The sequence below is a fragment of the Salvia splendens genome, chromosome 4 (assembly GCF_004379255.2).
Source record: "Salvia splendens isolate huo1 chromosome 4, SspV2, whole genome shotgun sequence".
NCBI lineage: Eukaryota > Viridiplantae > Streptophyta > Magnoliopsida > Lamiales > Lamiaceae > Salvia > Salvia splendens.
In genome coordinates, this window is record NC_056035.1 from 31,938,176 (window position 1) to 31,963,108 (window position 24,933).

At 36.7% G+C, this 24,933-nt stretch overlaps 1 protein-coding gene across 1 annotated transcript; it reads right to left on the minus strand.

Annotated features, from left to right (window-relative positions):
• Nucleotides 1-2,082: 2,082 nt before the first annotated feature.
• LOC121799466 (protein kinase and PP2C-like domain-containing protein) lies at nucleotides 2,083-6,365 on the minus strand. The gene is made up of 12 exons (XM_042198850.1): nucleotides 6,190-6,365; nucleotides 5,994-6,111; nucleotides 5,528-5,694; nucleotides 5,080-5,147; nucleotides 4,768-4,991; nucleotides 4,317-4,368; nucleotides 3,483-4,017; nucleotides 3,167-3,236; nucleotides 2,842-3,061; nucleotides 2,611-2,715; nucleotides 2,453-2,548; nucleotides 2,083-2,381 (listed from the first exon to the last, which is right to left on the minus strand). The coding sequence occupies exons 1-12, from the start codon at nucleotides 6,302-6,304 to the stop codon at nucleotides 2,187-2,189; spliced, it is 1,965 nt and encodes a 654-aa protein (XP_042054784.1). The 5' UTR covers nucleotides 6,305-6,365; the 3' UTR covers nucleotides 2,083-2,186.
• Between the last annotated feature and the right edge of the window lie 18,568 nt (nucleotides 6,366-24,933).

A 24,933-nucleotide genomic window follows, 5' to 3' on the forward strand; every position in this document is an offset into this window, starting at 1 on the left:
AACATGTACCCTCGGGTACTAGGTACTACAACATGTACCCTTGGCAGCAGATGATGCCCGGGATGGCATCCGGGGGTGGTATGCCGGGATGGCAGGGGGGTCGGCGATGCAGGGTGGGCCGGCGATGCCGGGGGGTAGGGGGTACCGGGGATGCAACCCGGGATGCAGATGATGTCGGGGTGGGCACCCGGGATGCAGGGGACGCCGGGGGGACAACGTCTATCGCCCCAGTTTTGATTTTGTTACTGCTTCTTCGCACACATCGACCCCAGCGGAGGCGCAGTTCACTAGCATTGAGACCTTCTCCTTAGAGGAGTTGTGAATAGATCTCGGGGATGCGGCCACTCCCGTTCAAACGGGGGAGTAGGGCGGGGTCGGGGCGCGCCCAAGAAGAAGAAGGGGAAGAGGGTGGTCGGCGAGTCGTCGCAGCCGGCGGGTGACGACAACCCGACATTGAGGAAGTGGACGGACGCGGAGAACGTCGCGCTATCCAAGGCGTGGGTGAGTGTTTGCGATAATGCCCTCGCCTCAAACAATCAGAGGATCGTCAACTTTTGGCTAAAATAGCAGCAGCCTACAAAGCATTTTGCCTGGAGGGGAGGCCACGCAGCGGGGAGGAGTGCCGGAAGGGGTGGGACCGAATCCGGGCTGGGGTCTCCCGATTTTCTAGCTTGTACACCAACGCCCTCCGAATGCAGACCAGTGGCCAAACTGACGAGGACTGCAGGAGGATAGCGGAGAAAGCCTTTCCCCAGCCCGGGCTTTACAAGGAGTCACCTACTGGAATTGCTATGAGGTGCTGATGGACTCCGAGAAGTTTCGGGCAGGTGTAGATGCTGGCTGGCCGAAGAAGCAGCACCTGAACTATACCGTTGCTTACAGCGGCGACAGCAGCGGCGGTTCCCACGACCTCCACGACTCGCCCGGTTGGTCAAAGGAGGGCGCAACGGGCTAGCTAGACCTCCTAGGAGGTCCAGTCGGCATCCCCCCTGTTGGCGGGTCGACATCCGAGCTCCTCTTCTTTGCGCGTCAACAAGCGCGAACTCAGATGTACAAGATCTTAGCTGAATGGAGGGATGCAACTAACCCCGAGGAGAAGAGCTTTCTTCACGCAATGCTCGTGAGTATGCGGGCCGATTTGAATCCCGCCGCGGCATAGGTGGGGGGCTCAAGCGCGGGCTCAGATGCCGCAGATTTGGGGGTCCCGGATAGCGGCGACAACGGCGGCGGCTACGGCGACGACGGCGATGAGTGAGGCGGAGGCGGGGGGCTCGTGTGTGGAGGAGTTTTTTTTTAGATTTCTGATTTTTTTTAATTAATGTACTTTCTTACATTTTAATATTATTATTGAGTTTTCCCGTATCTGTGTCGTAAATTTAATTCTGTATTTTGTGTGATTGTTAATTATTGGTTTTTTATAATTTTGTTTATTGTGGCTAGGCTATGGCTGGGCTATTGCTTGTCCAGTTGTTTATCCTGATGATGTGGCAGGAGGAGTTTTAGTGCTGATGATGTGCCAGAAGGAGTTTATGACTAGGCTATGGCTGGGCTATGTCTAGGCTATAGGGCCACTTTTAATTTCCTTTTCTTTTGTGTGTTTAAGAGATATTATATGGAGATTGGAGAATAGATTTTTAATTCTACTCCTATTCGAGGGCTTTTTATATGTGAAAATATTGTATACTTGTATTTATAACTTTATTATTAAATATATTTAAATTAGTATTTTAATAGTTTATTTTCCCTACTTCTAGCATATCATTGTTTGTGTATCTTTGTTAATATAAAAAAAAAATTAAATCAATGTCAATTTCATAAGATTAGAAATTAAAATATTGAATATTAATTTTAATTGTTTTGATTGTCTAATTTATTTACAAAATGTCATTTTTAAAAAAAATAATGTAATCTCAAGTGCAAATCATGGGAATTTGAAATTATTAAGCAATGCTAAGTAAAATGAATTAGATTAGTACGTGATATCAAATCTTGTTGTTTCGATTCTGATTTCCACTATTATTGCAGAAATCCAAAAATAAGTCAAGCTACTTTATAATTTTAGTTTTCTTCTGAAACGGATGATTTGATAAAATCCATATAAATTTATTACCCACAAAAAGCATCCAATATATGAATCATATCAATAATGAATTAAATAAAATATCAGAATAGTTGAAAGTTGGAAGCTAGAAAATCCTCTCTGCAGTAGAAACTGGACGCAGGAACACCACAATCACTGTGATGTTATCTTTGCTGCCTCGTTCAGCAGCTTCAGTGGCCAGCCTCTTTGCACACATCCCGCCCTCTTTCACCGTGTCCTTGATTATGCTAACAACGTCTGCGTTGCTCACCTCGTCCCACAATCCATCGCTTCCCATTACCTGCCAAAACCACAACTCTCATTTTTTTCTCATGGTCATGAATCACTTCATGCTGATACAAGGAAACTTACTATGTATTCATCTTCAGCTGATAGAAGCGTTTCAGTTATCTCGGGTTCAGCAGTCACAAATGGCTTTAGATCATCGTCACCGATAGATCTTGTAACCTACGATTTCAGATGTTCGATTAACGCATAATTAAACAAGAGGAAGTTGACGAGAAATCAACCTGCAGTGCAGCAGGGCCAATCCTCCACGTATCGACTTGCCATTTGACTTGGCCACCTGCGGCTATGACACGCTCTCTCTCCTCAAGACAGCTCGCCACATGATCCTACTATAATGAGCTCGTTCAGTTGGTTAAAGGTGCGATTCATACAAAATAGAGAGTATAAAAAGCATCTTCATAGCATCTAAACACACACAAACACGCACATATCGATATAGATCTTTGACTCACCCTGCTTAAAGGGTAAGGCTTTCCTGCTCGACATATAATTGTTCTGCAGTCGCCAGCATTTGCAACAAATAGCTTGTCCTTAACTATCAGAGCGGTTATTGCAGTACAGCCAGGGTGTGAATGCTTCTGAATGAGTCCCTTGGATTTTCGACGATAGTTTAGTTCATTCCTAAAGGCAACATCAGTCTTAACAAATGCTTCAAGTAGGGCCTGAGATGGACTGCATTTAGGAAAAGATATTTATTGAAGACATGATTAGTATTTCCGTGATTCACATACGTGAGTCTTTATGTAGAGCCTTAAACAACCAGTCATTTGGGCTTACCTGCTCCTCGGAATCAGAGTTTTCAAATATGCAGGAAGAGCCCCAGCTGAAAATTCAGCAGCCGCCCCGCCTGCATCGTAATATAAGATTTTTTGTTTGTAACATCACAATTACGACCATGAGAGCTGATTACAGACACAAACATAAAATCGTGGGCAACAAACTATTTGCATGGAAGTAAATTGAAAATCTTGGAACTAACATTTTACTCAAAGGAATTCACAAACTTTGTTTTTTCTCTTTGAAAACCATTTTCTATCCTTCATCTCTAAATCAAGTGCCATGATTCCCGAAAAAGGATTCAAGTTCCACATACCTCGATGACCATCCAAGATTCCAAAGAAATGAATACTGTTTTCGTTGCAAAAACGAGGCATTACAAAGTGAGTATCTTCCATGGTTTCCCTTCTCCCACAAGTAGAAAACGAACCCCAAGATAGCACTGGGCAATAAACTGTAACATCATCAGCAGAGAGCCAAGTGGCGACACTCTCAGAGGGAACATAACTGCTTTTTTCAATATCTTGTCCCTGGGAAAACCAATTCAGGGCCTCTTGATAGCTCGGAATATTAGTTGTACCAACATGGTCACGTTGTGTAACAGATCTTGCAGAAGCATCAGCCTTTTCATCTGTTCTATTTTCACTTCTCGACATCACATCGAGTTCCAAAACTATATCACTGAAAGAAGGTCTGTTTTGAGGATCTGCATCCCAACATCTTTTTATTAGAGAGAGCAAAGTGGGTGATGCACCGGACTCTGGACCAGCTAGAACTGGTCGCAATCCTTCAGACACCACAGCTGCCGTGAGTTGCTGTTCTGTGTAATTCATTTCCAAGACTGTATGGGCCTAGGAAAGAGGCATAGATGGAAAAGAATGCTGTTAAATAAGACAAACAGGATAGCTGTAATTAACTTAAATTCTTTATAGACGCTTCACTGATTCAACAAACTACAGGACATTGCAAATTTGGAAGCCCCTTATTCCTTTTTTGTTGTCACAATTATAGTCTACTTTCCTTTTAGGTGCAATAATTTTGATTGTCCTTAATATTCCCCTTAGATTCTTGTAAATCAAAAAGTTTTAGTTTGGATAACTAAATAAGGCTCTAGAAGAGGAAAGGAAAAAAGAAAATGAAGAAACGGAACTTGTGCCTCTGCTCGAAGATCAGTATATGGAACAACACCAGTTAGAAGCTCACTGCAAAATGAGAAACACATAAATTCAACAATATAGTAAACCTAAACTATTTATCAATGTAAAAATGGGAATGCTTTAGAATGAAGTACTATACAAATTAAATACAGATGATGGAAATATCAAAGTAGACCAAAGACAAAGCACTTTGCATGACGTACTCAAGATTTATTCAATTAGTAATAAAACAATGACTTAATTTTCCTCTGCAAAATTATAAGAATCTAGTTTCAATAGTGAAAGAAGCAGGAGCCAAGCAACAGTGAATCACTGGAATTGACATGTTTATAACTTCATTTAAATGAACAATTATATACACGAAATAACATTAATTGTGTCTAGAGACCGGTTTTCGAGAGTTCATGTTATGCAATATATGAACCAGTCAAGGCAAGTCCTTACTTAACCGTCACCCCAAAACTATAGACATCTGATTTTTCAGTCTGAACCTCTTTCCTCAGTACTTCAGGGGCCATGTATATAAGTGTGCCGACCATATTCTTTTTATGGAAACCACCAGTTGGTTTTCCAGAAGATTTCCAGTTCTTCACGGAAACTTGTTCAAGATCTTTAATATATTCTGCCAAACCAAAGTCTGCTAGATGTGGTTGAAGATTCTCATTGAGCTGCATTAAATCGGTGACTAAACTATCAGACGTGTCCTGGCTAGGAAAATCAGATGCATATACATGTCCTGGCTAAGAAAGACATTACTAGAATATTTGCTGGTTTGACATCCCTATGTACAATCCCAAGGCTATGCAGATACAGCAGAGCGTTTGCTGCAAACAGAAAGCATGAGAAACGTAGTTATAAATATCTGAATTTGAGCTATACAACCCACATCAAATACTAAGATCAAAAAGGTAATCTGAACCAAACAAGCTGTTTTTCCATTACCAATTGATAAAGAATACAAAGTGTCCTGTATGATTAAAAAAGAATGTAAACTCAGTTAAACTTTGCATTTGATAGACAAAATATAAATGAAGATCAATCACATCCATGAGATACATAATCTCTGCCAAATCATGAAGCAATAATCTATTAATACCAAGAACAAGCATACATTAATCTTTACTAGTTTAAGCATTTGCAGTGCAACAAATTCAACAACCAGCATTTAACATATTCAGATTCTTAGAAGTGTCAATGCACATACCTAACAGCGTAGTGATTTCCATAGCTTGGCCTATGCTCAGACTATATTCTTCAACGTGCAGTTTCAGCGAGAGGGCTCCTGCCTCGTATAATTCAAAGAAAAACATGTAGTTTGGCGGCCTAGCATGCGCTGCGACCAGCTTCATTATCCCCGGATGATCCAACTTGCTTAAGACACAAAATGAGAGAACTTTAAAACATTCTCAAGGGAAAAAGGAAAAAAAAAAGGGTAAAAGAGTTGCATATAATGATATAGTACAAACTAAAAAGTGACTCAAACAGAAAATTTTATGCAACGAATTCAAAATTACAGGCAACCAACAAAATCTCCCAATCCACCCTGCATCAATCAATAGTGCAAGAATCCCAAAATCATGAGCAAAATCCTTTTACAATCACTGAAAAAGATCAAATATTTTACTCCACCCATCAACAAGAACTATGATTGGAGGCAAGGGAAATTTGACCTATGCAATTGGAGCTCTTTGTGGAACTTATCGAGGTCATCGGAAGTGGATAGAATTGGCTTCTTTGCTGCGACTCTTTTACCGTCGAGTAGGGCTTCATACACCACGCTCTCTGCACCTGCATTGTCACACACGGTAAAACAGGTGGAACGAAAGAAAGGTGTTGATGTAAATGTGAAATCGGAGAAGAATTTACCTCTGGCGATGGGGGAAAGAAGGGAATAGGAAGAAGGGCGGAGATGGAGAGGGATTGTTTGGCTGTGGCAGCAACCCCTGATGCAAGTGTTTGGCTCCATCATATCCAAAACCATTTTCTTGCAAGTTCTGTGTTTACAGCAGTTGCTATTGGTTTGCACAGACTGGCGGCTATGTCGTCGTCTGCAATTATTCATTTCATTAAAAAAATCATTATTAATATTTATAAATATTTAACTAATCAATATCTAAACTCGGATTAACTCGGGGTTGACTCGGATTAACCGCCAAGAATGGGTTAGTTGGGATTGTAAATGTATATTCATTCGAGTATTTTATTTTTTTCATCTAGTCTTAATCTTTTCATTATTAATATACGAATCCCCTCTTTTGTTTGAATATAGTACCTCTACACATATTTATTTTTAAAATAGTTCCATACTTAACACAAACAACAGTTATGCAAATTTAAATACATATCCTTATTCAAAAACTATATCTACAAAAACTTGATCTAGCGACAAATTAGTGTCACAAATTTTTATTGTTTGAATGAGTTTAAGAACTTTTAAAGTGGAATATAAAATTATGATAATGTAGTGAAATGATATGACATTTTTGAGTTCACACCCATAAATCAACTATACAGTCGAAATTAAATAGATTTCATTATTGAATTGTTATTGGTACTTTAAAAAAGTAGTGGTAGTATTAGTTTTGAGGCCTGGCCCATATGTTTTGGAGGTCTACCCAAATATTTCATTAATTATTGGTTTGCTATCTTGTACTTTAAAATAAAGTGTTAGTTTATTGGTCCTGGCCCAAATATCTTGGAAGTTGGAGGTCACTCACTGTCTTACCAACGCCGCTAGGGGTGCTTTAACCGGTTCTCTGATTCTCGGTTAAACTGAAAATTGAACTAAAACCGGTCAGTGAATTGAGGATCAAGAAGTGGAGAATCCATTTTCAGTCTAGTACTGGTTCAAAAAAAATTTAAAAATTGGTTCCAGTTCTAACTGGACCGACCGATTCTTAACCGGGAATCGAATTATATTTCAAATTTAAATTTAATTTTAGAATTTATAAAATATTACTGTATTAATTATTGATTACAGTATATAACTTAATGTACTAATGCTATTATTCAAATTTTGTAACCCTATTATCCCACTCCCATTTTGGATTATTATTGATAACAATATATTATACTAATTTTTGTTTGTTTTGGATCTTTGGATTAGATATTGTTAGTCTGTTTGGTTTGAATATTGTTGGTTTTAAATATTGTTGTGTGTTAATTTTAATTTTTAGGTATTGATTTATTTAATATTTTTAGGTGTTGGATTTTTTTAGGTGTTTAATTGCTTAATTTTTAGGTATTGGTTTGCATTTATTGTGTGATCATCTGAATTTTTAAGTATTATATCCATTATTTGTTAAATTTTTTAGGTTGGATTATTAAATTTTTTGATATTAAATTTTTAAAATTTTTATTCGGATAAATTAGTATTAGAATTAGAATTAGATGACAAATCAGTTATCCGATTCTAATTCCTAGATTCACAAAAAAAAAAAAATTGGAACCGACGGAATAAGTAGGCCTAAACGGCAGTACAATAAGCATTATTGATAAAATGCGTAGTTTACCAAAAACTAGTGAAACACCCTTACAAAGCACGAATCGTATATGAGTTTATACTTTTGCACGTAGTAAATTATACTCTATTTGCTCCACCATAAGCGAGTCATTTTTTTTTTGGATATCTCACTATAAGTGAAATATTTCCCTTTTTAGCAAAAAATAATACTCCATCCGTTCTCTTATAGTTGAGTCATTTTTCCATTTCGAGAAATTCCCTCATAGTTGAGTCATTTACATATATAATAATTTTTTTCTCTTTTTTTACTTTACTCATTCTTACTTTATTCTATCTACTTTATTCATTTTTTACTTTATTCTCTCTACTTTTTTCCCTCTTTTACTTTTTTAATTATTTATTTAACACACTCAACATCTCTTTCTTAAACTCCGTGCCGAAAAAGTTTCACCTCAGCTGTGAGGGAACGGAGGCACATTTCATCTCTCCTACTTTATTCTCTCACTACTTTATTCTCTCTTCACTCTCCCACTTTTTCTCTATTACTCCTTCCGGATCTCACAATAATTGTCACTCTTATTGTGGGCACGTGTTTTAAGAAATGTAAAGAAAAGTTGGTTGAAAAAGTTAGTGGAACGTGTGACTCACTTTTTATATTAGTTTTATAGTAAAATGTGAGTGGAGTGAATTAATAGAATGTGAGACTCACTTACCATTTATGGTAAAAATAAAGTGTGACAATTACTGTGGGACGGACCCAAATGAAAAAGAGTGACAATTATTACGAGAAGGAGGGAGTATATTTTTTCTCTCTCTTTAACTATCTAAATAACATTACGAATATATTGATATAACAATACTTTAAGTGTAAACATTAATTAAAATATATAGAGAAAATAAATTATAATATAACAATAATTTAAGTGTAAACATTAATTAAAATATAGGGAAAATAAATTATAACTAATAATTAAATTATTAATTAGGATAACCACTTATGAATAGTTAAATAATAAAGTACAATTATCATCGCTTCAAACTATTATATGATGAAACCTTATCGGTAGGTGATGCATAAATAATAATACTAGACGTAACCGAAGAAGAGCTATTGCAAGAGGCGCGCATGCGTTTATCGACAGTGTGGTTGGAGACCGCATTACGCATTTGCGTTTAATAAATTAATTAAACACTAAAATATACTATTAGTAATATAACCAAGACTAAAGTTTCAAAATGATCCTTAACATATGACGTTTTTTTTATTTTGGTCCAAACCATTATCTTTTGAGTTATTCGGTCCCTCACATTTGAAATCGGACCACATTTAGTCCAAAATTGAGGAAATAGTTAAAATGTAACGGTCAACGGAATTTAAATCAATTTTGACCGGATTAAGATTTATAACTATGTTTTATTAAGGGCTAATACCTAATTAACCTAATTAACCTAAAACTTGAAAATGTAAAATGTAAAATAAGTTAAAATATAAAACCTGCAAATAAAAAATAAAATAAAAATGTTCGACTGAAATGCGAAGCGACGCAGCCTTCATCCACACTTCGAACAAACTCTTCCCTTAACTCTTCACAAAATTCGAATAGATTAGGGTTTTTTCTGCACATAAATTCCAATCGACACTTGGAACCCTAGATTTCGCCGGCGATTCAACCCGTTTCTCGCCGGCGATTCCAAAGTAGTTCGCAATGAGTTGGTACGTGTATGACTCCTATCATCGTTGCCTCGGCGATCCTCGTGATAACAAATACACGTTTGAGAGGAGGATGAAGGCGTTGCACAGTCAACCAACGTCGAGTGAAAATCGAGAAGGTAAGCTTTACTTCATGTTTAATCTCGTTTCGAAAGTGGTCCCAAATTTTTGTGTCAATTTGTCCTCTATTTGTCTCAATTTTGTCTTATTAGGAATTGATTTGTCTTGATTTTGTCTTATTAGGAATTGATTTGTCTCAATTTTCACTTATTACGCGATTAGGGTTTTGTCTCGATTAGGATTTTCACGCTGAGTGTGCTGAGCATGTGGGTGTGGTGTACTGAGTGTGCTGAGCATGTGGGTATGTGTGTATATTCTTTTATGTGTGTTGGTGGGGACCAAGGTTGGTGATGTGTGTTTTGCTTCGAATTTTAAATGCTTATGGTCTGGTGTTGGGGAACAATCTTGGTAGTGGGGACCACACTTGTTAACATAAATATTTGATTGTTTAAAGTAGATGTTTTGGACTGATATGATTCTCATTTTCTTTTTATTGAAGATGGTACCTTCACAACAAAAGTGCATTATTCTGGATATATGGATGAAAGCCGTGAAAGCCGTGGAAAACAATACGTGGATGAGATGACTGAGTACATGCACAGATGTGACCTAGACAAATGGTCGAAACTTGAAGTAGATGACTTTGCTGAGAAGAAGCTTGGTCTAGATGTAAGTGTGTTGGAGTACTTTTACTTGAAGACTGAGATAAATTTAAAAGAAGGATTGGTCCGCTTATTTGACAATAAATCCTCCATGGATATGGCTGAAATTAGAGTAAAAGCAGGGATAGTGACCTCTATGTTGTGGAAACAACTGGGTAGTGGTCAGTCAAGTTACTCAAGACCATGGAGATGATGGAAAGTCCACTGACAAGGGAAATAAAAGGCTAGATGCGGCTGCTAAGGGGAAGAGCGTGGTTGATGTTGATAGGAGGACAATGTGGAGGTGCCTCCATATGTTGATAGTGACTACGACCTTACACAAGACCAGGCTAATGTTGATGATGGAAGGTCCACTGACAAGGGAAATGAAAGGCTAAATGCGGCTGTTAAGGGAAAGAGCAAGGTTGATGTTGCTGAGGAGGTCAATGTGGAGGTGCCTCCATTTGTTGATAGTGACTACGACCTTAGTGATAAGGATGAAGATAATATTATGGTTGCCCAAGTGGAAGGGTGGAAAAGGGTCGTGGACGTAATGTCAAGGCACCATACTGATGATACTAGTGACAGTGATCAACTTCCTAGTGACTCACCAAGTTCGGGATCCGAAGATGAAGAAGAGCAAGAGCATGACGACGATACAAGGCGTTTGACTAGAAGATATAAAGCTGACACTGATCTCAACAACCTGAGATGGGAAATCGGGTTGCGTTTTAATTCCAAGGCAGACTTCAAAGACTTAATTCGTCACCAAGGAGTATTGTTGGGGAAGAAGCTGAGGTTGAAAAAAAATGACAACATTCGTTGCATAGCTCACTATCGAGGGGTACTAAGAAGAAAGAAGAATAGTGAATGCCTGTGGCTCGTGGCACTGGCTCATAGGCATGCCCATGGGTTTTGGCAGGTTTCCCGGCTCCACAACAAACATAAGTGTGGCGAGGCTTCATATAACCATGGATGTGCCAATGCACGGTATCTCGCTAAGAAATACAAGGAAGATATTCGAGTCATCCCTGGAATGACTGTTGGCCAATTTATAGAAAAGGTGCATTGTGACATGAAGATCACCATTTCTCCAGGAAAGGCCAAGAGAGCTATGCAACATGCATGGAGGCTGATAGATGTCGACCGCGGGTGATTGTGGATCAGCCCTCCTCGGCCGCGGGTGACAACCATGCTACTTCATCAACTGTGAAGAATAACTGAAACTATGCTAATGTGTTTTTGTCTATGAAACAATTGTGTTACCCCCTCAAAACTCTTGTGTTACCACCTGAAATTCTTAGATTTTGGCTGATTTGGTTGATTTTGGTTTGGGCAATGCCCATTGTGGTGGTTTATTACCTACTTGTTGTAGGTTATGGTGGTTGATTTTGGTGGTTCTCATTTTGGTTAATGTATGTTGAATATGGACAGATTGCAAGGGAAATGAATTGTATGTTGATACTTGTTATATCCCAATCTTAAAATTTCACTCTGAATTGCTAACTTCATTTTGAACATACTTCTTATATCCCAATCTTTAAATTTCATTCTGCATTGAGATACTAATTGCAAGGGATGCCTCGTTGTATTCTGAAAAGATAATCACCAGATTGAAAACATTTTTTGCACTCTTATGCAACATATTTATATAAGATTACACTCTCAATTTGGTCCTTAACATTTTGATAACATTTTTTGTAATCTTCAATCATACAACTCCTCACCCGAGGTTTAGTCCTTAACATTTTTTGGTCCATCTAAAATGCTTAGATTTGGTACTTAACATTTTTTGCACTCTTAGAGCATACAACTCCTCACACGAGAGCACCAAATCCAGCCTATAAGCCCCTTAATGCACCTCCTCACCCGAGAGCACCAAATTATGCGATACTCACATTTTGAAAACAATGTATATGTATTTCATGGCAACTCTAAAATCATGATATGAAGGTGTAGATCAGTCCATGCCACTGAAAGTCCAGTAACAGCCAACAAGAATATATGCATAGAGTTGCATATATTCTTGCCCTTCAAACACCAAGAAACGCAATTTTGGAGTGCAATTCATACCATTCTGGAGTACAACATACACCAAGAAACGAAATTTGATTCAGATTCTAGATTTGATTCACCATTGGAAACGGAATTTCATTACTTGAACCCTAATATACAAACAAACACCACAACAAATAAACAAAATCCATACATCACAACACTACGTAATTTCTCTATTGCCCTATTATTCTCCTCGATTGATGACAAAATCAAACTAAAACTCTCACTTTCGGTCTCCGGCAGCGGCATTACAGATGTCAAGCGTCGTCTTCGTCGATTGGCTCACACCACTTGAAAAAACGGCAATCTTTTCTCTCACAAACAAAGTATAGCTTCCCCCTTGTTGGTTTTCCATGGGTGTTGACGATTCTCAGCGAAGCCCGATTCTTGCAATGGCAAAATTCGTACCGGAATCGGAGGTCATGTCCACCGCCACTCTCACCGGTCTCTCTGCTGTGGTTCGAACGGTCCATGGTTGGAGAGTTGGGGTTACTTGATGTTCTTCCGAGAACTAGGGCTTCTCCCGTTTATCTGCCTTCCTTAGATGAAGAAGATGAATGGAAATGAGAGAGAGAGAATTAAAATTAGTTTTATATTTATTTTATTAAATATAATTTTGAACCAAATTTGCGTTCATTTCAAAAAGAAAAAAAATCAAATTTTTATAAAATTTAATCGGGTCAAAATTGATTAAAATTGCGTTGACTGTTACATTCTGTTACATTTTAACTATTCCGTCAATTTTGGACTAAATGTGGTCCGATTTCAAATGTGAGGACCGAATAATTCAAAAGATAATGTTTTGAACCAAAATAAAAAAAATGTCATATGTTAAGGACCATTTTGGGACTTTAGTCTATAACTAATTATAAGTAGTGAATGTGAATTGAAATTGATTATTCCTTTTAGAAAAGAGTGAATTTTAAAAATAGTCCATAGATTGTGGGTTTATCTGGCTCATAGTTCATGAATTTTAAAAATATCACCAGTAGTCCTAGACTAAGGGTTTATTTTGAAATTGGTCTTTTTGGCTATTTTCTATCCGAAAATGGCCGTTTGGGCTACTGAACAATTTTGTCTTTTCACATTTTTAACTTTTTCAATCTGATATTATTTCGATGATGTTCTAAATCTGATATTATTTTAAAATTATCTTCTTCTTCTTCCCTTTTTCATCCGTCATTTTGTTTCATTTTTAAAATATCAGATTTAATTTTATAAAATTAAACTTAAACTTAAAATTTAAAATATTAATAAATTATTTTAATTAAAATTAATAATTTATTACTTTGATTTTCAACCTTTCTTACAATTGAATGTATAACTTTGATTTTCAACCTTTTTTATAGTACTTTTAAAAAGTACCACTTGATTTTTTTTTATATTTTTTCTAGCCCTTAGAATATTTTACACAGCTTAGTAATCAAAAGTTGATCGTTGTTTAACTTATTCATATTTTTTAACTACTGATCCTATTTATTTATGATTAGAAAAAGACCAAATCAGAAATTAACTACTGATGTCATTTTTTACCTTTACTTCTAAAAATATTAATAGCTACTTAAATCACAACATTTGATCGAATTAGTTCGTTTCATAAAATTTAAGAAAAAATAACAAATTATAAAATATCAAATATTTTCAATTATCTATACAAAACTAACGTCTTTAATAGTGATGCTTTTACTAAAATAAAAGAAAGGAAAACAAAAGGAAAAAGATACTTATTATATAGTTATGCAGCGTCGATTTGAACATCACCGAAAGGCGTTTTTTACACATATGAGACACTTGACAAATTAAAACTCCATAATTTCATTTTTATTTTCAAAAATCTTATAAGACTATAGAAATAAAACTATGCAGCCAGCTCACACAAAACTCTTTTATAATAGAATACATAATTAATAATCTGAATTAAAAATAATTTATTGGTTTTTAAAAATCTAATTTTAAATTTAATTTTATAAAATTAAATATAATATTGAAATAAAGAAACAAAGTAAAGGATGAAAAAAGGGAAGAAGAAGATAATTTTGAAATAATATCATATTTAGAACATCATTTAAATAATATCAAATTGAAAAAAGTTAAAAATGTGAAAAGATAAAATTGCCCAACAGCCCGAAAGGGCATTTTCGGGTAGAAAATAGTCAAAAGGACCAAAATAAACCTTTAGTCCATGGACTACTGACAGTATTTTTAAATCCAGAGACTATGGATAAGATAAACATATAATCTGAGGACCATTTTTATAGTTCCCTTTTAGAAAAATAGGAACATGGAATGATATCTAATTAGATTTTTAATCACGAGATGAGGTAGATTTTGATCTTAAATATTTGAGGAACTAAAAGGATGTAGCATTGACTTATAAGGGGTGTTACAAATCCTAAATATCGACAACGTTAAATATGGGAAATAAGCTGATTAAAAAAAGTTAATGAATGATATGATAAAGAAATACTAGTATTGATGAAGAATCAGAAAAAATACATAAAATCGAGTCAAATTTATGCAGAAAGTTAAATGAAGAATGTAAATGAAAAAGCGTAGGAATATGTGAGCTAACAATTCTGATATATATCTGTAGTCCCAAAAAAAGAATGATACTCCAAAACCTTTTACTTCCTCCACTTTTGCTGAAATAAAAAATATTATGCGCGAGAGTTGGCCAAGCGGTAGAGAAATTGATAATGCTTGAGGCCAAGTGATCTTTAAATTTATGTTCATTTAATCATAGAAAAAAAAGAATTAAAAAAAATTAACTTCCCAATATCAAAACATATAAATGACAACTTTAAATAGGAGAAATAAGTTAAAAAATTACTGATAATATATAATGAAGAATTAATTTAAAAATTAATTGGTGATGTTAAGCTTCTTGAATATAGATGTATACGTATTATATATCCTAAAAATTTAATGGAAGAGTTTTTGACAAAATAATAAGCTACTATTCCAAGAAAAAATCCAAATATAAAAAATAAAAAATGTCTTTTGATTTAAAAAAATGATTCCAAATATATAATTATTAGATGAATTTGATGTGTATAAGGACAAAATTATAAATATCATATTTAAGTATCAATTCATGTAGCTAAATAGGTGCTAAAAAGATGATTAAGTTGAGCCCAATTGTTTTATTGTAGGAGTATCATTTTAGAAATTGAATGAATTGTATTTTAAAACAATAAGCCATTAAATGCATTTATTTAGTACTATAATCTAAGAAAAGAATTACTAGGATCTTTCACCTCACTCAATTATGATCAGAATTAAAAAAAACTTTTTAACTTCCAGTTGTGTTGTTTAAATCTACTAGTACTATATATATATATATATATATATATATAGGTGTGATCAAATACAAACTCTCTAAAATACAAACTATACAAACTTTAATCATACTCACTTAATACAATTAATCAACGGTTAATATAAGAGATTTTTCTAATGTCAACATTTTGACATCGAAAAATCAGAATTTGGACACCCCCGTCGACAGAATTTGTACACTCCGTACATCCCCCAGTGACATAATTTGTACATTCCGTTGACATCGACCCCCGGTGACAGAATTTGTACAGCCCGTTGACATAATTTGTACACTCCGGTGACAGAATTTGTACACTCCGGTGACATAGTTTGTATAGTTTGTATTTTAGAGAGTTTGTATTTTATCACACCCCTATATATATATATATATATATATATATATATATATGGATGTATTCATTTCCTTTTCCCATATTTTCTCCTATTTTCTTCTTGATCTCAGCCGTTGATTTCCTACATCCTATGGCCTAAATTAGTGGTTTTAATCATTAAATTTAATTATATTACAAACCGAAAAGGGCAAATTTGGTAAACAATATTTTTGTTGGTTATGACAACTTCCTTAATTTACTCCGTTGAAGATCTTCACGGTTATTCTTTCGTGCCACACGCTCCAGACGTGAATATCTCCCTACTCCCTCTCTGCAATTGAATTCACGTTCAATTCCTGGTATCTTGTCGACAACCAACAAAGAGAGAGAGGATTCAATTATTCAAGAATGAGGAGGTGCTCTTGCGACTACTGGTACCTCTTACTCATCGTCGCCGTGCCGTTCATCTACATCCAGGTTTAACCATATTTACTTGAGCAAAATTATGGAATCTCATCGTTTTAGTGATTGACTTAGCTTATCATAACTGGAATTTCTTACTGATGGATACTGCAGATGGAGTGAAGTTGTGATTTTGTTGTGCAACTATCTGAATTATGTTATGAATTGCCATGAGCCATTTTATTCCTCAGCACATACAATCTGAATGATCTTGTTAATTCTGTTTTTCTCCTTTTCATTTTTTCATTTTTTCATTTTTTATTTTTCATTTTTCGTCGCACGGTTAATCTGAATGTATATATTGTGTAGTATAATGCGTAGTTTTAGTTTCTGTAATGCATTATTTGTGATATGTAATGAACATTTATCCTGCCCCGTTTAATTTTAGTTGTGCCGTGTTTCGATGTTTGGCGCACGTTTCTTGTTTTCCCTAAGGGTTTAACAAGCCCAGGGGCTAGGGTGTAGTATGTTCTAAGTCTAAAAAACGTTGTCCAAATACACGAGCTGGAGTAATTCGTCTGGGGTTGCACATGCATAGCGCGTAGGTATATTTTAAAATAGATATACATAATGTACATATTGTGTAATATAATGCATATTTTCATTTCTGTAATGCATTATTTGTGGTATGTAATGAACATTTATCCTTACCCGTTTAATTTAAGTCTATGTTTCGATGTTTGGCGCACGTTTCTTGTTTTCCCTAGGGGTTTAACAACCCCAGGGGCTAGGGTGTAGTATGTTCTAAGTCTAAAAAACGTTGGCCAAATACATGAGTTGCAGTAATTTATCTCGGGTTGCACATGCATAGCGCGTAGGTATTTTTTAAAACAGATATACATAATGTACATATTGTGTAGTTTAATGTGTAGCTTGGTTTCTGTAATGCATTTTTTTGTGATATGTAATGAAGATTTATCCTGTCCCGTTTAATTTAAGTTGTGTCGTGTTTGGATGTTTGGCACACGTTTCCTGTTTTCCCTAAGGGTTTAACAAGCCCAGGGGCTAGCGTCTAGTATGTTCTAAGTCTAAAAAACGTTGTCCAAATACACGAGCTGCAGTAATTCATTTCGGGTTGCACATGGATAGCGCGTAGGTATTTTTTAAAGCAGATATACATAATGTACATATTGTGTTGTATAATGTGTAGCTTAGTTTCTGTAATGCATTTATTGTGATATGTAATGAACATGTATCCTGCCCCGTTTAATTTAAGTTGTGCCGTGTTTCGATGTTTGGCGCACGTTTCTTATTTTCCCTAAGGGTTTAACAAGCTCAGGGGCTAGGGTCGAGTATGTACACATTAATAACAACGTTAACAAAGACCACTAGTTTGAGTTATAAAACCAGGGTTTAGTTATAATCGCGGCTATGGACTAATTTTGACTGATTTACATAATGTACATATTATGTAAGAGACGATCGCCCTTTCTTCCTCTAGGGTTCTTCAGTTCACCCTGATCTCCAGCCAAACTTGTGCCACCTCGGCCAATCTATCCCTGAATCTTTTCGCAAGTATCTCCGGAATTACATCACCGACCGCTTCGTCGATGTCGAGTCTTAGCTGCTTCTCTGATATGGAACAAACAACATAAAACATCAGAAAATTATCATTAAAACATAATACAGCATGATATGCGCACTTTGAATCTTCACTGAGTTGAGTAACCAATATAAACAATACCTCTCATAATGTCTAATATACTCCAAATAATGACAATTACCTGCTACATAATGCACTGCCTAAACTAATTAATGTACATATGTAATCTTCACTGAGTTGAGTAACCCATATACAAAATACATCTCATAATGCATAATATCCTCCAAATAATGAAAATTACCTGCTACATAATGCACTGCCTAAACCAAATAATGCGCATATGTAATCTTCACTGAGTTGATTACCCAAAATACAAAATACCTCTCATAATGTATAATATACTCCAAATAATGACAATTACATACTACATAATGCATTGCCTAAACCAAATACTGCACATATGCAATCTTCACCTAGTTGATTAACCCATATACACAATACCTCTATTAATGCATAATATACTGCAGATAATGAAACTAACAGATACATAATGCACTGCCTAAACCAAATAATGCACATATGTAATCTTCACTCAGTTGATGAACCCATGTACACAATACCTCTAATAATTCATAATATACTGCAGATAATGACAATTAACAGATTCATAATGCACTGCCTAAACCAAACAATGCACATATGTAATCTTCACTGTGTTGATTAACCCATATACACAATACCTCTATTAATGCATAATATACTGCAGATAATAACAATTAACAGCTACATAATGCACAGCCTAAACCAAATAATGCACATGCGTATCTTCCAATAACACAAATTCCCACAACAACAAAAGTACCGGGTACATAATGCAAAATATTAAACAAATAATGCATCCCAATACATCAATAATGTAAATTTTAGATTATCTAATGCGCACAAAACAGTCATGCAATTACCCTTCCGGCCATTAACCAGATATGGAGATGAATGCACACTGCAAGCCTAACTAATGTCAAACAACTGAAGCATTTATACACTCATTTTATACACTCAATCAACTGACGCAATTATACACGGAGTTATACCTGCAGCTTGTGTAGGTTGAATGCGCGACGAACGACCTCGTTTAGTCATTGTGAATCTGTCATAACAAAAAAAGAATAAGATACATGAATCCATCATTTTAAATCCAACACAATGTCTGAGTATATTAACTAATACACACAATACCCTACATAATGCCTAATATACTGCAAATAATGACAAATTATGAATACATAACGCACTGCTCAAACCAAATAATGTATATATGTAATCTTGACCGAGATGCGTAAACAATATACACAATACCCAAAAAAAAGCATAATATACTGCAGATTATGACAATAAAAACCTACATGATGCACTACCTAAACCAAATAATTCACGTACGTATCTTTCAATAACCATTTTTCGCACAACAACTAAAGAACCTGGTACATTAATCAAATTTTTAATTTTCGTATCTACAAAATCATGAATACGACTTCCAGAAAGCTCTTTCCGCACATACCTGGGCGAATTGATGGATATAACAGGACCGTTCTTGCCGGTTTGGCTACAACGTTAGCAACGTTGGAGGGTGGGTGACGGGAACTTCGACGATTAATGGCAAGATTTTCGCGGTCTCCCTCTGAGAGAAAACGGCGGACGAAACTAGGGTTTCGAGAGGGTAGAGAGTGGAGAGAGTGGAGAGGAAATACAGAGAATTGAATGTGTGAGAATGAACCGTCTCAATGTTTCAAATCTCCAAATCACACAAATTTCGGACCTACCAAATTTCTGGCGGTTCATTATTCGTTCTTTGTCCATAATACCCTCATAATGCATTAAGACAACCCTTATAATGCAACGCGGATATAAAAATGAAGCGCCAATCTGGACCGTTGATTAAGACGATCTAACGACTCATATTAAGAAGAACAAAGGATCTTAGGGATGAATATGAAAATAATGCCCCTATATATATATATATATATATATATATATATAGGGTAGTGATAATATACAAACTCCCTAAGCTACAAACTATGCAAACTATAATCTCATCCGGTAAGTATATCAAATCGACGGTTCTAATTTATGGTCTGTAAAAATGTCAACAGAGCTTATAAAAGATGTCACTAAGGGTTATTTTTGGGACCAAAATTATAATCCGAAAACAGAAAATCCGATTAGATTAAGGAATCCCAATAATATCGGCTGTTAACCTCCCCTCTCATTTATCACGTCCTCCCCTCTCTGTACTCCACGCAGTTTCACCAATTAAGCCTGTTCAACGCACCTCTCCAATTTCCTCCATTGCAACGCTTCGTCTCTGTACTCCACGCAGTCGTCGTTTGCCAAGCTTCGTGCTGACATGAGTTCTGGGGGGCGAGCGGGTCAAGCGGCTGGTGCTTCGGCCGGAGGTGAGGTTTCCATTGAAAACCCCAATTTTCAACAGCGGTGAAATTTTGAAGCAATTGGGTTTTTGTAGCTTTATTCAGTCAATTGAATGCGCCGCTCGTTTTGTATAGATAAAAAATCGATATACGGAGCTATGTTGACATCCTGTCGCCGTAGGCTGTATGAATCGTGCTTGAATGTCAATGATAGACATTCAAGGCTATTTTTTAAGTGCAATTAACCACAGTAACCCCTTGTAATTGACATGCAGGGTCCATTTATGTTCGTTCTATTGAGAAACAAAAAACCCCACACAGATTTTTGGGTTGTAGTTTGTTGTTTTGTTTGATTTTTAAAAAATCAACACGAATCACCCAGCAAACCACCGCCCTATTATGTTTTTCTTGTGTTACAGGGTTGGTTTTGAAATCACAATGCTGTGTAATTTTTCATATTATTTTGAATTTAATTGTTGCTGACATTGAACTTGTGGTGACATTGTTAGTAGCTGCTGTTGACACTAAAATTATGTATATTCTATGTTGTTGACACTGAAATTCTTTCAAGGTTCTCTGAAATTATGTCTGTTCTATGTTGGAGGCATTGAAATTCTTTCAATGTTGTTGACATTTACAGAATCTGCCTTTGACGTTGAAATTATATTTTGGTTGGCATTTAAATAATAGGCTGGTGACTATTTCACCTGGAATGTGAAGGTTGAATCATAAGGCAGGTTTTGTTAATGATGCTTTATATTAATCTTCATTGCCTATATGATGAAATTAACGCTAACAGTACAGCTGTCCAATGAATCGAGGATGACATGGGATAGCTTACATTTCCCCTTACAATGAAATGTGATGTTGGTGACATTGCTAGTATATGCTGCTGACTTTGGAAATATTATGACATAAATCTTTTGTTTTGGTCATTGACTTAACTTATTGATGGTTGCAATGTAACAGCGAGACGTCTAGCAAAAGGTAAAGCTGTAGCCGATGGTGAGACAAGTGGGAAGCGGAAATCTGTGGGGGGCGTCCCTGTACAAACCAAGAGACCTCAGTTAAGGATCAAGAGAACCACTCGTTTTTTTTGGCGCATTCTGAAGTCTATGAACGAAAGGCAGAAAAATGCTGTAAGACAGCTCGGCTTCGGAGGACTCCTCGATTTTGACGTTACCTCTGTTCCAGGAACCTTAGCGTATTGGCTTTTGGAGCATTTTGACCACGTACGGTGCAGTCTTTTGCTGCCCAATGACATTGAGTTAGTGGTTGACATGAAAGACGTCGAACTTGTTTTTGGCTTCCCAAATGGGGGGATTAAAATTGATCGATGTGATCTAAACACTGGCTTCAAATACCTGGAAACTATTCCACTCGAAGAGGAGGTTGATGTGCACGCGATGCAGACAAAGGTTCTAGAAACGAAGGTTCTACAAGAAACTGGGGGGGGGCAATGTTTAAGAAGATATTCTTACTGCTGATGGAGACTGCACTCATCGAGACCTCACCATGTGGTTATGTCAGACCTCGGATTGTTGATATTCTTGGTAATTTGCAAAAGATAAGGAAGCACGATTGGTGTAGGTACTTGCTCGACAATCTGTTGAGGACACGGGAGCTGTGGAAGAACAATAGGTCGAAAGTTTTTAGTGGCCCATTAGTCTTCTTAGTGGTATGGCCTTCATTTATCGCAGCAATGCCGTTTATTATTTGATGATTATTTGACATGGACTTGTGTGTGAATATAAATTTGTTGTTGTCGTGTCTGTAGCTGGATCTTAGAGCACTGCTTTTATTGAATTCGGTCTGTTGCTGACATTGTCTATATATTTTTATGTACTGTAGGCCTTCTACGTGGATCGAGTAGTGCACCGTAGGAGATGTGTCCAACGTGCGATTCCTAGGGTAAAGGGTTGGACAGCGGAATTGTTAAAAGAGAAAGAGGACGAGGAATTGAAGGAAGTAGATTTCGGCCGGGGACGTGTGGTTTCAAAGTATGACGAGAATGAATTAGGTAGTGTGGAGATGTCAACTGGAGTGGAGCATCCAGAAGCTGCTGAAGATGTTGTTGAAAACAGAGATGGTTCCGAAGAATGGGTGTATATCAGGGGTGTTTGGGGTGCAGTCAAACACATTGGTGATGGTTTGAAGCTGCTGGCCAAGGAATTGAACCAAGCTCCTCCAGACGTACGGAAAATGGACAGCTTTAGAATAACATGTGACACCCTTAGGAGGGCATTTAGGCTGGACGACAACGTCGTTGACCCTGCTGAGTCAATGACGCAGACGCAATCTGCCCAAAGTACTTCAGTGGAAGACTGGTCAGCCCTGACATTTTTGTTAGACACTGCTGAAAAAATGGATATACTCGAAAACAAGGATGAATACCCAAGCTTCAGCCTCGGCTTTGATGCCAGCCAGGTTAAGTATATATTATACGTTCCTAGGTCAATAGGTCGTTCACATTCTTAACGGCATGGTGACATTTGGTATATTGTAGGATGGTGATGCTTGTCACCGTGATTCAGGACGTCGGGAGGGAACCGACAATCCAGCCAATGCTGAAGAGGTATGTTGGCCACATTTTTTTTTGGTTTAAATTGATTGCTCACTCAATCATCCTAGCGTACTTTTCGTGAAGGCTGACGTATCGGAGAACGGCCTAAGGGAGCCATCTGACGAATTATTCAGTGGGGATGGAGGTGTTTCCCATGAAGGGGAAAGAGAGCCGGCTGCCAACTTAGGAGGAGACTGTGGGGATTTTATGAGTGGTAGTGACAATGGGAGAGAGCCTCTGACTGCTGTGAAAGCAGGAACGGTTGTGAACGAGGAGAATGCACTCGATGTGGTTAGGGCTATAGCGCGTGATGTTGATGAGGAGGTATGTAAAACAGCTGAACTTAGTAATGATTCATATATGTAGGGGGTGTTGACATTTGCTTTTGGATGTGGATGTTTGATGGTGTTGTTGACATTCAGCATAAGTTGTTGACATTGTACACTTTTCTGTTTTCAAAATGCAGCACGACGAAGTAGATATAGCCATCTGTTCTGCTGTGGAAGCAGTATATGTGCTAGGTGATGCCGCCTTTGAGACACAAACAGATACAAGGGGTGTTGACATGGGTAAATTTCCTGTTCGTGGGGATGCAGAGAGTCATCGTGAAGAGAGCACATTTGCTGACATACAACCTGCTCCAGTGAGGAAAATGAGATTGCCTACGGGGAGAAGAGATGGATCGATGTCAACGAGCATCAGCCCTTTATGGACTAGAGAAGAGAGGGACTGTTACCAATTCCTACTTGCAACTCCCTATATGTGGACGTAAGCCAAAAATTACATCATTATTGGCTTATTTTAACAAAAGTTGCTGACTTGAATAAGGTATGGTTGAAATGTAGGGATCATGTTGTCTACGATGATGATATGGTGGAACTTAGTAAAAGAAAATTCAGCACGTTGAAGCCCCATGAAGCTGTTGATGTTGGAGTTGTGGATGCTTGGGCATGGTATTTGAATCACATGGAAGAGGAAAAAACAACACAGATTACCAAGAGATTGTTTGCCACAACATCTCCAACAGTAAGTGTCATGTTACTGCGATGTAATTTGTATTATTTTATGCCTAATGACATTGTGTCACGAGTGCAGACATTCAATGTGGTTGAAAGGAGAACTACTTGGTTAGAGTCTGAAGCTGTTCATTCGTTCTGTGAGGAGATGGATGGTCAATTCAACATGGATGGAAATTTTGATTTCACAAAATATGATATGGTAATCCTTCATTGATTAGAGTCTGAAGCTGTTCATTCGTTCTAAAAACAACGTCGTCGACATTCATTATTGAAGCAAGTGTATAATTATGTGCAGATATTTTTCCCAATCTTTTCAAATAGACAGTACTTTTTGGTGTGCTTTTCCTTTAAGACTGGTATTGCGGACGTGCTAGACATTGTCGTGCCTGAGAACGGTATTCCAGATGCGAGCAAATATGCGACAGACCTGGGTCTACTTGTAAGTACACAAGTTGACACTATATTGAATCCTCGATGAAGAGTCATTTAAAACATCAAGGATTCGGTTTTGTTCGGGTTTGTTCGTCATTTTCGGTTTTGTTCGGGTTTTTCGGTTTTTTAAGTTCGGTTTTCAGTTTTTTGGTTTCGGTTTTTTGGGTTCGGTTCGGTTTGGATTTTGAACTAAATTCGGTTTTTCGGTTTTGGTTCGGTTTTGACAAAAAACCGAACCGAAACCCGAATGCACACCCCTAATTATATATTATAATGTATAATCCATATTTAAACTATCCATCGTAATAATAAATAAAATAATATAATTATTATCATTTGTAATTAATAATTTATTAAACAATATGTATTATTATTTTTTATAAATAAAAAATGATAAGTATATTTTTAGTTTAGTGTTTAAATCAAATATATACTTTCAAATCTTGATATTTTCCAAACACGGGAAAGTAAAGTTATTAGAAATCATATTCCCGGGATTCATTTTCCGAGGAATCATTTTCCTTGTCAACTTTACTTTCCCGCCAACCAAACATGACCTTAGTGAACAATTATATAGGTAAT